General features: G+C 31.4%; 1 protein-coding gene across 1 annotated transcript; it reads left to right on the top strand.

The window, feature by feature from the left end:
• Nucleotides 1-3,109: 3,109 nt before the first annotated feature.
• On the top strand, nucleotides 3,110-11,398 carry LOTGIDRAFT_144735 (hypothetical protein; the record flags this gene model as incomplete). Its single annotated transcript, XM_009055826.1, has 19 exons — nucleotides 3,110-3,231; nucleotides 3,455-3,602; nucleotides 3,765-3,835; nucleotides 4,346-4,507; nucleotides 4,684-4,749; nucleotides 5,010-5,073; nucleotides 5,362-5,432; nucleotides 5,611-5,685; nucleotides 5,937-6,015; nucleotides 6,248-6,397; nucleotides 6,627-6,769; nucleotides 7,124-7,196; nucleotides 7,477-7,569; nucleotides 9,362-9,447; nucleotides 9,786-9,890; nucleotides 10,158-10,341; nucleotides 10,831-10,874; nucleotides 10,995-11,052; nucleotides 11,294-11,398. Coding segments are annotated over 19 exons (1,899 nt in total), but the record flags the coding sequence as incomplete, so codon positions are not given.
• Nucleotides 11,399-13,692: the final 2,294 nt, after the last annotated feature.

Below are 13,692 nucleotides of genomic sequence, written 5' to 3'. Positions count from 1 at the left end.
CCAGTATATATAACTAATCCTCCCATTATCTATGACTATTCTCCTTATCTATAATTGTGCTACACATTATTAGTGAGTTTCAAAAATTGTATACACCCGCTCAGCAGAAAATTCCATTGAAACATTCAGTAATGTATAATCACGTGGTTTTATATCGAAAATGAAAATCTGTCATTATCTATAACTAATCATATTGGCTATTCTTCTTTAGCATTATCTTCTTCACCAAATACAAAGGTGAAAGCATTTCAAAATGTAGTTATATAAAACTGGGTTTCATGGCAATAATAGTATTAATACACGGGATTTCTATCACAATGAAATGAATTAAATGGATTTTAACGTAAACAGTGTGTAAAGAGGGTCATTATTTATGCCAGGACAGTTCCACTGGCCTTCTCGTTTTCTGTGAAAGGGAACTGAATTGGATTGTACAATCTGGCACCTCGGCTAGTGTCCACAGTTGATTAGACCCTTCCATTGAATCAATTTACTTAAAAAACATGAATCAAAACACTTATCTTTTGTGAGCTATTAATGATTTTTAATACCGGTACTAAGGATTCTTTCAGCACCAAAATGAAGTAATTTAAAATGAATTGAAGTTTCCACTGTACACTACTCGACTTGTCATTGTTCGTGTAGCCGACATATTATTCAGATACATAAATCAGAATGAATGAAAAAATGAAAGAGTGAATCAATCAATCAATTGTTGAGTGATTGCAATTGCAATAATTCAAATAAAAAAATGCATTCAAAGCTAGGTCTCTGTTCAGAAATATATTAGTGATCTTACCCTTTTTTTATTACGTAAAACGAAGACACAATTCGTTCAGAAATAAAATTCACATTACTACAGCATGCATTTTGTTATCTGGCTCGTGCAGTGTGGCTCAATAGAATTTGATTGTGGACAAAGGGGGGTAATTTCGACTAATGGTTGACAAGGATGATTTTCTATAGTTGGCCTAATTGGCTATGTGATGACCCCCACCCCATAAAAAAAAGTGGTGCCGTGTTAAAATTCGAAGGGAGGGAGGAGCTTGTAAAAAAGGGATTTGACAGAAAGGTATAAAAGAGAAATTGGGTTTAACGTCCTTTTCTTCACCCGATTCGACTCGATTCGATGAATACGGGAAACTACATGAATTGCGTAATAAGGGAAATTTTACTAGGATAACTCCATTAGACTACAATTAAAAGTCCGTAGCAACATTGTTTAATGACCATTTTGCGAACTGCACGCACATATCCACAGAAAAGTAAGACTTCGATAAACTAACTTCCATAAATCAAAAAGTTTTAGCATTCCTGTTATTATAATTTACTTGCTAAAATTACATAATATCCAATTCTCTAATTTATGTTAATATTTGCTTAATCAATTGTTTATTTTATTCTTCTTTCAAAATTAAACTATTGTTTCATGGTTAGTCTAATGTATTCAACTCCATCACCCCCACCCCCGAGTTTTCTTGCGATTTGTAACAGAGTTTTTGCGGTCAAAGGGGAGTAATTGAGACTTTGTGTTGTCCGTAGTCCCTAGTAAGGAAGCGAAAGAGAATGTGTAGGCGTATGTCACGTGACGTTCATGTGACACATTGACCTACATATCATAAAATAAAAACAATCACTGAGATTCTGAGATAAAATTGCATTTTTGATTCGTGTGTCAATCTGTTTAAATGTCATAATTCAACTATCATGTGGATTATGGCAAAGGTAAATATCCCATTTAAAATCTTGTCTTTGCTTACTGATTGAAATAAGGAAATTCTATGAAAACAAAAAACGAATGACGTTGTGAAAGTAGCGCTTCAATTTATTGCATTATAATATAGCTTCTGTTGTTTTCTTAAATTTTGTTGGTAGAGTATCGAAAATAGATCTTTGCCTGATATTGAAGTCTAATATAACCCAATCTTGGGTTGATTGTCAAGGAACCCCTAAATCCACAGGTTATAAGAAAGTAATTATGATAAAGTTACAGCTTGGGATGAAACAAATAATTAGGTCAACAAGCAAAGTAAAAAGGTTTTTTTTATGAGAATTTTCCAAATTTGCTTTTCTTTTCAATGTAAACTTACAAAAGAGCATATTTTTATCAACGCAAAGATATTTTAAAACTATCAGTATTATTTTGAGGCTGATTAATTTGCTTAGACAATACCTAAGTTTGACCCCAGGACCCTTGTCCAAAAAAGAATTTTTGCCTTAAAAAAAAATTATAGTTTTAAAAAGAATAGAGACACTATATATAGTTTTTTTGTTATATTTTTCTTTTAGATACAGTATTTTGTATGTTTCACTATTTTGGTTGGTTTAGTTTCTAATTGCAATGGAATAGGTAAGATGGCTTGCAACTTGAAATATATATAGAGGCCTAACAAGTCATAAAAGGTAGAAAACAAACAACAAGACTATTTTACGCTAGGAAGATTCTTACCAAAATATGATTAACACATGTTATTCATTTATTTCTAATGCAATTGAAAATTTTATTTTGTATATATTTTAAATTACTGGTTAAATTCAATTTCCAGCTCATTGTTAGCAAAAGTAGTAATATTTGATGTACCGGTATATCTTTCATGTTTGAAATAGTAACGACATGTTGCTTTCGATATTTTTCCAGAATTTGAGGGACTGAAACATTTGAAATCAAACACATCAGCTAATGTGCAAACTCAGAACGTCAGAGATCTTATTCAACGCGTTATTGGATCTCGGGCTAATGAGTTCAACTTAACAGTAGATCTTACTCTAGGACCAGCTGAAAGAGACACTTACAAAGTAATTACATATTTCGATTCAATTTAGCATTGTACAACTTTCACACCGGTAATAGCCATGTGAAGGCCTAATGGTGATGTCATTTCCACTTTTTTAGGGTGGCTGCGGAATTCGTTTCTTGACCTGCATCCAGATCTTGCAGATCATAGTGCAAACCAGGGTCCATTTAGAATGGGACCTTTAATATTCTGTTCAAATGGTCATGGGCTGTTGTAGTTTTTGTGGAATATTACTCTAATTCTTTGTAGATTGTAACACAAAATGGGAAAGTGCAAATTAATGGTACCAGTGGAGTTGGAGTGGCTATGGGATTCTATATTACTATATTAAATATTACTGTGGTGGTCAGTTTACATGGGCTGGTCAACAAATTAATTTACCAACACCATTACCAGTAGTACCATCACCAGGTATCACTAAAACTTCAAATGATAGGTAAGGTTTCTTAAAATTTAACGATTTTCCAGTAAGTGTATGGCAGATCTGGATATATAACTTATTTCATAATATTATAAATTTTTAGGTTTTGGCAGTACCAATATGTATGTGTTATATTATAATATTTTAGGTTTTGGTATTACCAGAATGTATGTGTTATATTATAAATTTTTAGGTTTTAGTATTACCAAAATGTATGTGTTATATTATAAATTTTTAGGTTTCGGTACTATCAGAATGTATGTACAGTGAGTTATAGTTTAGTTTGGTTAAACTGGACGCGATGGGAGAGACATATAGATTGGATGGCTTTACAGGGTATAAACCTACCATTAGCTTTTACAGGCCAGGAGACCATCTTTCAAAGGGTTAGTTTATTAAATTTATAGTTTGTGAAAGGAATACCACCTCTCAAACTTCGCAAAATCAATGTAATCAGTTTCAAGACTTCTTTACAACATTTTTTGCTTTTAAAATTTCATTGTAATTTTAGCTTCAGACATCCAGTATTCCATCTTCATTTTTTTAAGGTATACATGAACTTAGGATTTACTTTTGCTGATTTAGAAAAGCATTTTGGTGGTCCTGCATTTTTGGCATGGTAAATATATTTACCTTCGTTTATGTTCTAAAGTTGCATGTATACACACTTGAGGATACAACTCTGGGTATTTCTGAAAAATCTTGCCTGTGTAAGAGCTCTGCATTGGAAAGGAAAGGGATGTTTGACAAGCCCAGAAATGCAGAGTAGAAAAGTAGGTGTAGCAGAGGCTGACCTGTCTAAATATAATATTTGAGTTTAAATTCAACAAGATCTTTGAACATGGGCTAAGCATGAGTAGGTTAGAATTTACCCTTTGATCATAAAGTCATAAAACTTCATATAGCCTGAACACAAAGTAAAATAACTTAAATTGTATGATATTAACTTTGTATGATGTCAATTGATAGCAGCCAATTCACAGCAGGTAGGGTTTATCCAATGTAATTTTGTGCCTGGTATAGAAGCCACTAGTGTTGAAAGGGTTACGGTTTCTCTTCGTTCTTGGTCCAATTTACCAAGTGTTTTCTTAGTGAAAGAAATATGCTTTGTAAATCTATGTGTTTCTAGGGCAAAAATGGGTAATATTGATGGATGGGGTGGACCGCTTCCATCCACATGGATAACTGATAAATTGGTTTTGCAACATAAAATATTAGCTAGAATGCGATCGTTAGGTATGATACCAGTTTTACCAGCTTTTGCTGGTCACGTTCCTTCAGCTATAACCAGGTGAGATGAGCTCTGAATTCATAATTATACTCTAACATCTGGTTTTCCATAATTCAATAAAAGTGCCTCATGTTATTACTTCTATGGAGTTATCATTAACATTAGGGCAGTTATGCCTGTCTCTGAGATGCCAAAGACTTAAATACATAATTTTGTATGAAACAATTTTTTTCCAGATTATACCCAAAAGCTGTGGTATCTCGATTGTCTGCATGGTCTAATTTTAGAGAAAAATACTCAGAGTAAGATCAACTACATTAATATATTTTAATTCAATAATATCATATCATATTGCTTGTATGTGTTTTGGATAGAAAATCTTCATCAGGGCTGCGTTATTGGCAAAAGTGACATAGATTTATTGCACATTATATTCTTATGTTTTTTTATAAAAAAAAAGTGAGCTAATACAAAAGCTATCTTTTGTTTCATTATGGTTTATATATAAAGCTGAAGGAGATTTCATTTTGATAATTTCTTGACAATTTTTTTTGTTTTTTAGAACTTATTTATTAGATTTTCAAGATCCATTATTTAAAACTATTGGTGCTGCTTTTATTAAAGAGGTGAATAAAATATCATTCCTTTGATGGTCTATTTTCTACTCCTTTTGACTTTACTCAAAAATTTATCAACACCTCAAATTTAAAGTAATATACTTCAATCTTGTTTTCTATTACAAGCTCTGGAGCTTATTATAATGGACCATTAAGCTCATATCACTTGATGCTTACATCAATAAACTGAAAAGCTGATTTTATTTGAACTCTCAAGCTAATTTTAATGTTCTTAAAGGTTTCTTTAACTTATTTCAATGTATTATATATCATGTTTTTATATCGTTTTTTCCATAGATGATTAATGAATTTGGTGGGGATCATATTTATAATACTGATATGTTTAATGAAATGACACCAAAGTCTAGGTTGGTGCATTTTTCCATATATTTATCATGTTATTTACATGCCATCATTGTTATTTTGCAACCGTAAGCGTTACAGCCATTGTTATTTACTTCCACATTTTGCTGTTAGTTACAATCATTGTTATTTTACAACCATCATAGTTATTTTCAACCTCTCTGATTACTTACAAAATTTCAGTGATCCAAATTACTTATCTGCTACATCAAAGGCTGTTTATGATGCTATGTTAGCAGCTGATCCCCAAGCTATCTGGTAAGTAATACAATTAAATGATAATTCATTTGAAAATCAAAAATGCAAATTGATTGAAATCCTGCAATTATGTCAACCTACACTGATCTACATAATATTATGAACATTTATTACTTAAATATGCAATGTGTTGAAGAGATGATGGTAACTATTTACTTGGAATAACGTATGATATTGGAGGACAATGGTGTCTTTTTAACAAACCACTTGCTGGAGCAATTTCCACCATTGTCCAATCTGATTACTTTCAGGCTAATGCAAGGCTGGTTGTTTCATTCAAGTTTTTGGAAACCAGCACAATTAAAAGCTTTAGTTACTGGTGTTCCTTTGGTAAATTAATATAAAATATTTCCTCAATGATGTTTGTAAAACTTTTTAAATTCCAAGAATTCTGGAAACTGATTGATCATTTCAATTCACATTGTTAAAATATTTGTGTTTTTTTTCACATTTTATAAACTTCATTTGCTTAAATAACTTTAAAAATAGTCAGAATTTTTACTATTAGTTCAGAAATTATGTAGATGAGTCATCATATCCATCTATTTAAATATTATTAAAGGGTAAAATGATAGTGTTAGATTTAAATGCTGAATTAGATCCTGTGTATAAGACAAGCCAATCATTCTATGGTCAACCATTTATATGGTGTATGTTACATAATTTTGGTGGAACTATGGAACTCTATGGTGCTTTAAACCAAGTTAATAAGGTAAAAAAAACTTTTGTGTCATAATGATGATCCAAATTTTAGATCTTATGTATCACGCCTACTGTTTTTTTCTATTAAGGGAATTTGTAAATCATTTTATTCCTAAAACAATTTTTATATAGCAAAATGTTAATCTGGAATTAAAAGAACTACAGACATTATGAAGAATTTATTTTTTATTTAGTATGATAATTTGGGAAAAAAATCAAGAGCTCATTCTTATTACTAGGGACCATTTGAAGGAAGAAGCTTTGAGAATTCCACAATGATAGGAGTAGGTATAACACCAGAAGGAATTTATCAAAATGAAGTCATGTATGAGTTTATGAATGAAAATGCTTGGAGAACAAAACCTAGAAACATTACAAATTGGTAAGTGAAATCTTATAAAGGCAAACACCAAAACTAGGCCAAACTGCTTAATGAACAATCAGTACTCTCCATTTTTCATTAACCCTTTCAAAACTAATACAGTATTATCAAGAAGATCCATAGATATAAATAGCATACTTTAGAAATATTTTTGATAATAGAAATGTTTTCCAAAAAAAGCGGAATGCCCCTTTAACCTTTTATTAGAGAATGTCAAGCGGTTTTCTAGTTTTTTTTTATGTGGATCTGAGCTATAGATAGCTTCTGAACCCCTTCACTTTTAAATTTTTTAATTATTGTGTTAGAAATGGCAGTGAACTTCTAACATCTGGAAGTTATTATCTATTTTTGTAGGATGACTAATTATACCATACAGAGATATGGGCATCATGACACAGATGTTGAGCAAGCATGGCATATTTTACAAGTAAGTGTATAGTTTCACTTCTTTAATATTTGAATATTCAAAGTGGACAAAAGTTTTTTAAGGAAACTGTTCATAGTCTGATTACTGAATAAAACATACACTGGAATTTTTTATGGTGAGGAATGATGACTTTCAGGAATATAAAACTGGACAAATACATGTGTATGTGTATGTTGTTACTCGGAGTTTCAAGCTGTGCCATCTTCAGACAACTGACCTATTTTTTCAGCCTGTGTCCTTGAAGTATATGTTGATTTATATTATCAAATTTATATTTTAGAAAAGTATTTATTCTTTTGTTGGTGAGAAAAAGAAACGTTTTCATGGTAAAAATGGCTTTGTGAAACGCCCCAGACTGAGGCCAAAGTTTTATGTATGTCAAATGATAATGTGTTGTTTGCATGAGTAGACCTAAATGTTGCATGAAATACTTACTAAAAACACATTTATCTACAACATCAAAGTCAGATTTTGTTTACATTCTGCTCGGTAAAATAGAAAAATAATTATGCCCATTAAGAATTTGGAAAAATTATGCCTTTCAAACTTCAAACTGAATTACGGATACTACTTCTTAATCCTTTGTCATTATCATTATGATTTCTTTGGCTCAATTTTTGACTTTGATATCCAAAATGAATATCCACATAGAGAGATATATATTATGATATATATATATATTTATGTGTTAAATCAAATTCATATATATATTTATGCGTTAAATCAAATTCGTATGGGTACCTTTAATGAAGATTTGAAAATAGTCAACCACTTTATTTATAGTTCATGACCCCTTGGACCAGAGTGTTTTTATTGAGATTTTAAAAAGTTATTTCATAGCATTATACTCATGACTGACATTAATTTTCTCATCAGATATAACATATTATTTACATTTGTTAGTCTTCGGTATATAATTGTGATGATGGGCATGGTGACTTTGATATTGTATTATTAACCAGACGACCTGGTATTGGTAAACCTCGAGTAAGTCTTAGACTACCAATGATTACAATATCAGTCTAAGACTTCAGAATTGAAATAAAACTGTAGGGTGTTATGTTATGTTAAGCCTCATTATTATGAATTTCAGCTATTCTGATCCACACTTAAAAATGGTTATTTATTTGACTAAATATGATTTTTAACATCATATTTTACTTTTCACTGATTTGTACCATTACCTACCAAATTTGCAATCCATTGCTCAAGACCCAGAAATTAACAAAAATCAATGATTCAAGTATATATAAAAGGCATTACCTAATGCTATTTCAAACCATAATAGCAAGAAATGAGTGCAAAATGCACTATGCCAAGCACCCACTAAGATATTTTGATCTGGTTTTATTTTTGCATCAAGTTGTTTGCACTCCACTTGTTGCTTTGAGTCAATTCTGATTTCTTGCTGATTTAGTATTATTGGTTTTTAGAATAGTGTCTATCAATCTAATGATGGCCATACAGATGGCGATCTAGTATTTTTAACTAGAAGACCTAATACTAATAACAGTACATTAGTTAGTAATAACTATATAGTATCCTATGTTGTGCTTTAGTATGCTGCTTACTAATTAATATGATTTTGGCAAGCTTTTGTTACTTTGGGTGAAAAACTGTGTACTATACACAAAAATATGGGACACAAAGCATAATTCTGCTTGTCTGCATTTTGAAGTGTTTATCTATTTAAAATGTACTTTGGCCAATTGGTCCTATATAAACCAAATGATGGTAAAGGAGCATTTTTATTAGCATGAACCACTGCACCATACTCTTTATGTGTATACATGTATAGAATGTGTGTTTGTTTATTTATAAAGAACTGGATTTAACTCTTTATAAAAACAAGGTAAATTATTTTTCTGTATGGCCGAATATTTGGAAATACTTTTGCCATAGCTTGAAAACTAAAATGCTACATTATGATATAAGCAAATGAATTTTACAAGTAACAAGGATTACTCTTGCTATTGGTGTTGAAAACAAAATCCTAAAACGACTTCCAATGTAACAAAAACCTGAAGATTTGTGTTCAATGAGAGAAAGACTTGCAGATTTGAAGCCTGACCACACATCCTCTTTAAAATGATAATTAAACTAAATCAATGTGAAAGATATGATACATATAATATTATGATATTAATGAAATTATATTTTCCTAGATATGGTACAGTCCTAAATATCTGTATCAAGCGTGGGACTTAATGGTAAAAGCTTCACCAAATTTTAATAACAGTGATCTATTTAGGTAAGGTCATTTTCAACAAAGCTCCAAGACCAGATAAAATTATGTAGAAAGACTGCAAGGTTCTTTGCCAGTTTCCCTGATAGAAACCTCTTATGCCTAATGAATATGTTCTCCATATTGACAATATGTGTTTTGGATATAAAATCCTGATTAGGATCGCTAGTTTTTCAAATTCTATTATTGAACGTAAGTCATTGCTTATTATCAGAGAAAACAAGCAAAAATCTACAACAAGAATATACTACAATACAAAGACTCTAAACTCTTCAATCCTGTACATTACATTTAATAAGTCTGATTTTTTTTGTAATTTATGCTATGTGTTAATTTTAACATAGATATGATCTAGTAGACATTACTAGAAACAGTTTACAAGTAATATCAATGAAGATGTATTCTGATATTCTAATGGCATACAGTATGAAAAACTCTACACAATTAAAGTAAGTATAGGGTTTTTTCAAGATTATAACATGTTGTCTTAGAAGGTGGCTTTGTTGAGCAATGGCAGTTTCATAGATTTGGATGGGGTTAGATTTTTATCGAGTCCAATTTGGGGAAAAAAGTAATTAAATCCTGAATTTTTGGAAATTTGAAACACTTTTCTTCAATATTATGAAATAAAAATGCATATTTCCAAATAAAAGAAATGTATCATTGAGGTCTCCCCTGGTCCATACTAATCGTATTCATAAAAATCATAATTTCAGACAAGCTGGCGATAGATTCATTATATTACTATCACAATTAGAAAAGTTGTTAGCATCAGATAGACACTTTCTGCTAGCTAATTGGTTAGATGATAGTAAACAATGGGGAAGTAATAGTAACCAATCTAGATTATATGAATACAATGCTAGGAACCAAATTACATTGTGGGGGCCCAATGGAGAGGTAAATTTTATAGTATACCAAAACACATTGAATATTTAAAAGAATTATAAGACCACCTACTATTCCAGAAGGCTTTCATTACAATACAGTCAATATAGACTGTCTAACCTCTTGGCAAAATATTGAAATAGGTTAAAAAAAAACTGTGCAATATACACACATATATACAGTATTGCAACACATGATTCTTGTCCTGTCTGTGTTCGTACAACAAAACAACTTAAAAAGATTTGAATGGTAGGATTTAAGGACTGAAACCAGCTCTCCTAAAAAGGATTTTAAGAAGAATTAGGCCTTTATAGTTCCAATGAGTTGCAAGCTGAGTTTTAGATAACAGGCAACACCATGCAATGAGGGAAGATTTGCAAGGAAATCTAAAGCTTTCTCAAATATAGTCAAGGTATCATAAGAGTGCTCAACCTGTAGTTCACAGGGCCAAAGTTGATTGTCTCAACTCACTAAACCAAATTCAAAATTTGTATCTTTCAGATAGTAGATTATGCTTCTAAACAATGGGCAGGCTTGTTTGCAGAGTAAGTAAACATATATTTACCTTCTTTTATATCAGTTCCAGGTTTTTGCAACTATGGAAACTTCTATTTTTAAGGCACACCAATTTTGTTTGTTTAGTACATAATACCATTTATTTTCAGTTTTTATCAACCAAGATGGCAGTTGTTTATAGATACTTTAATGAATTGTGTTCAAACGGTAAGAGACTATAAATTAAATCTTGATGGTCCAATAGTTAGCTCTTACTGAGTTCTCAAGGGAACAGGCTATACCCAAGAGAAATATATCCAGCAGTTTTAGCGGTTTTGCAATGCAAAAGACCTCTTAAAATCAAATGTGTCTGTATGCCTAGCTATATCTTTTTTAATATAAATTCATATTTCANCAGCAAAAAAAATAAATACAATATTACGAATACAATGAAAAAATGTTCTTTCAGGGGAAATCATTTAATGGTCAGGCTTTTAATGCTGATGTATTGGAAAAAGTAGAGAAACCATTCACATTTTCAAATAAAGTTTATTCTGGAAATCCAGTAGGTTAGTAGTTAATCTTGTCCTTAATTTTATTGCTCTGCTAGATAAAATTGCTATTTTAAAGGATTTTTAGCTGATCTTGTTGAAGTACATGTATTTTGGAAATTTACACTTGTATATAAAAATCTTAAGGAAATTAAAATACTATTGGATGTTTTAATAAATTATTTATGTTGTTTCAGGTGATTCGATGGCAATCGTAAAAACTTTACACGATTTCTACAGACCTCAAACTATACAAGATGAACTATTTTATACTAATCTATCGAGATGGTCCAGAAAAAATAAATATTTCATGAAGAACGTTAAAAGATGGAATAGAAAACAGTATTATAAAAAGAAACTGAGAACACACAATAGATATGTCATTCAAATGAACGTATAAACATCAAGTATCATGTGTTGGTTTTCTGGTAAAATGCAACTGGTTTCAAAGGCAACGACATGTTCCCATGTATATATATATACCCATTCAAGAATCTATGATATAAGACATATACATATACTAAATTGTCTTTCCCTAAATTACTTCCAAATGAATGGTTATTATCATAGTGCTTATGGAAATACAATGAAATAATAGTTTTTTGGTTATAGATCTAAATTACTTGTCTTTTGATATTTTAGCAATTTGAATTACTAACTATGAAATCCATATAATTTTTTCCATGATATTTTTGTTTTAGAAGAGCTTCCATTGATTATTACTTTTTTATAATTCTTGACATTGCCTCAGTGCCTTTCAATGTGTGCTTTGTATAAAGGAAAGGAAAGACTGTCTCATGAAATTAATACATCCAATGTTTTTTTTATGTATATATTATATTCCAAGTTGTTGTAGCTAATAAAATATATTTCAGCCATTAAATAACAATATCTAGTTTTGCTGATTGGATTAATAGGGTCCATCTGTTACGCAGTGGGCAATGAGGAAAATTTTTTGCAGTACACACCATTAGCTAAAGAATCTTTTACATGACAAGGGGAAAAGCATATTCAACAATCTAAAGGTACTATAGTGACCGACGATCTGCAGAACCTCAAGTTAGCAAGCATGCTTCTGCCTAATTCAATGTTAATGCCAGGCAAAATAACATGCGCCCACTACCAGTTGTCAGAAATGATCACAATATATTTAGTGGCTTAATAATGAATTTTCAAATAATCTTAAAATCATCTATAAGTCAAGGTAAAAACCTAAAACAGTTCATAAAATGTCTCATCACAGTACACACAAGAGCAATAATTCTGAAACGGTTCAACCAGTTATTACCAATTTCTAACTTGACCGCAATCTCATTAATATATACATGCATCTAGATTCAATAAGATTGCATAAAAACTGTAGTCTCTATCATGCCCGCAGGCCGAATTTGACAAGTTTTTACTAAGTCAATGGCAATAACTCCGAAACCCTCATCCGATTATTACCAATTTCGAACTCGACTGAGATGTTATCAACAAATACATGCATACCTAGTTTAATCTATGTTGGATAAAAACTGTAGTCTCTATTGTGCCTACAATCGAAATCTGACACGTTTTTACGAAAACAAGGGCAATAACTCTGAAACCATTCTTCAGATTATTCCTTATTTCGAACTTGACCGAGATCTCATCAATATATATATACACATGCATACCAAGTTTCATCAAGATCAGGTAAAAACTGTAGTTTCATTGTGCCTGCAAGTGAAATATGACGCGTTTTTAGTAAGTCGAGGGCAATAACTCTGAAACCATTCATCCGATTATTACTAATTTCGAACTTGACCGAGATCTCATCAATACATACATGCATACCAAGTTTCATAAAGATGAGTTAAAACTGTAGTCTCTGCAAGCTAAATTTTTACTTAGTCAAGGGCAATAACTCTGAAACCGTTAATCCGATTATTACTTATTTCGACAATACATACATGCATACCAAGTTTCATGAAAATAAGATAAAAACTGTAGCCTCTATCTACAAAGCAAATTTAATGCATTTTTTCTAAGTAGAGGGCAATGACTCCAAAACCATTCATCCGATTAATATCAATTTCGAACTTGACCGAGATCTCATCAATATATACATGCATACCAAGTTTCATCAAGATCAGATTAAAACTGTTCTCTCTATTGTGCCAACAAGCCAAGATCGGATAAAAACTGTAGCCTCTATCGCGCCTACAAGAAATGTGAACAGACGGACCGACGGACAGACGGACCGACGGACAGACGGACCGACGGACCGACCGACGGACCGACGGACGGACCTTCGACGGACATGGGACATGTTGTAGTATAAAAACGGGTCCCA

The sequence above is a fragment of the Lottia gigantea genome (genome assembly GCF_000327385.1).
Source record: "Lottia gigantea unplaced genomic scaffold LOTGIsca_252, whole genome shotgun sequence".
NCBI classification, from domain to species: Eukaryota; Metazoa; Mollusca; class Gastropoda; family Lottiidae; genus Lottia; species Lottia gigantea.
This window is presented reverse-complemented; position numbering and strand designations above follow the sequence as displayed.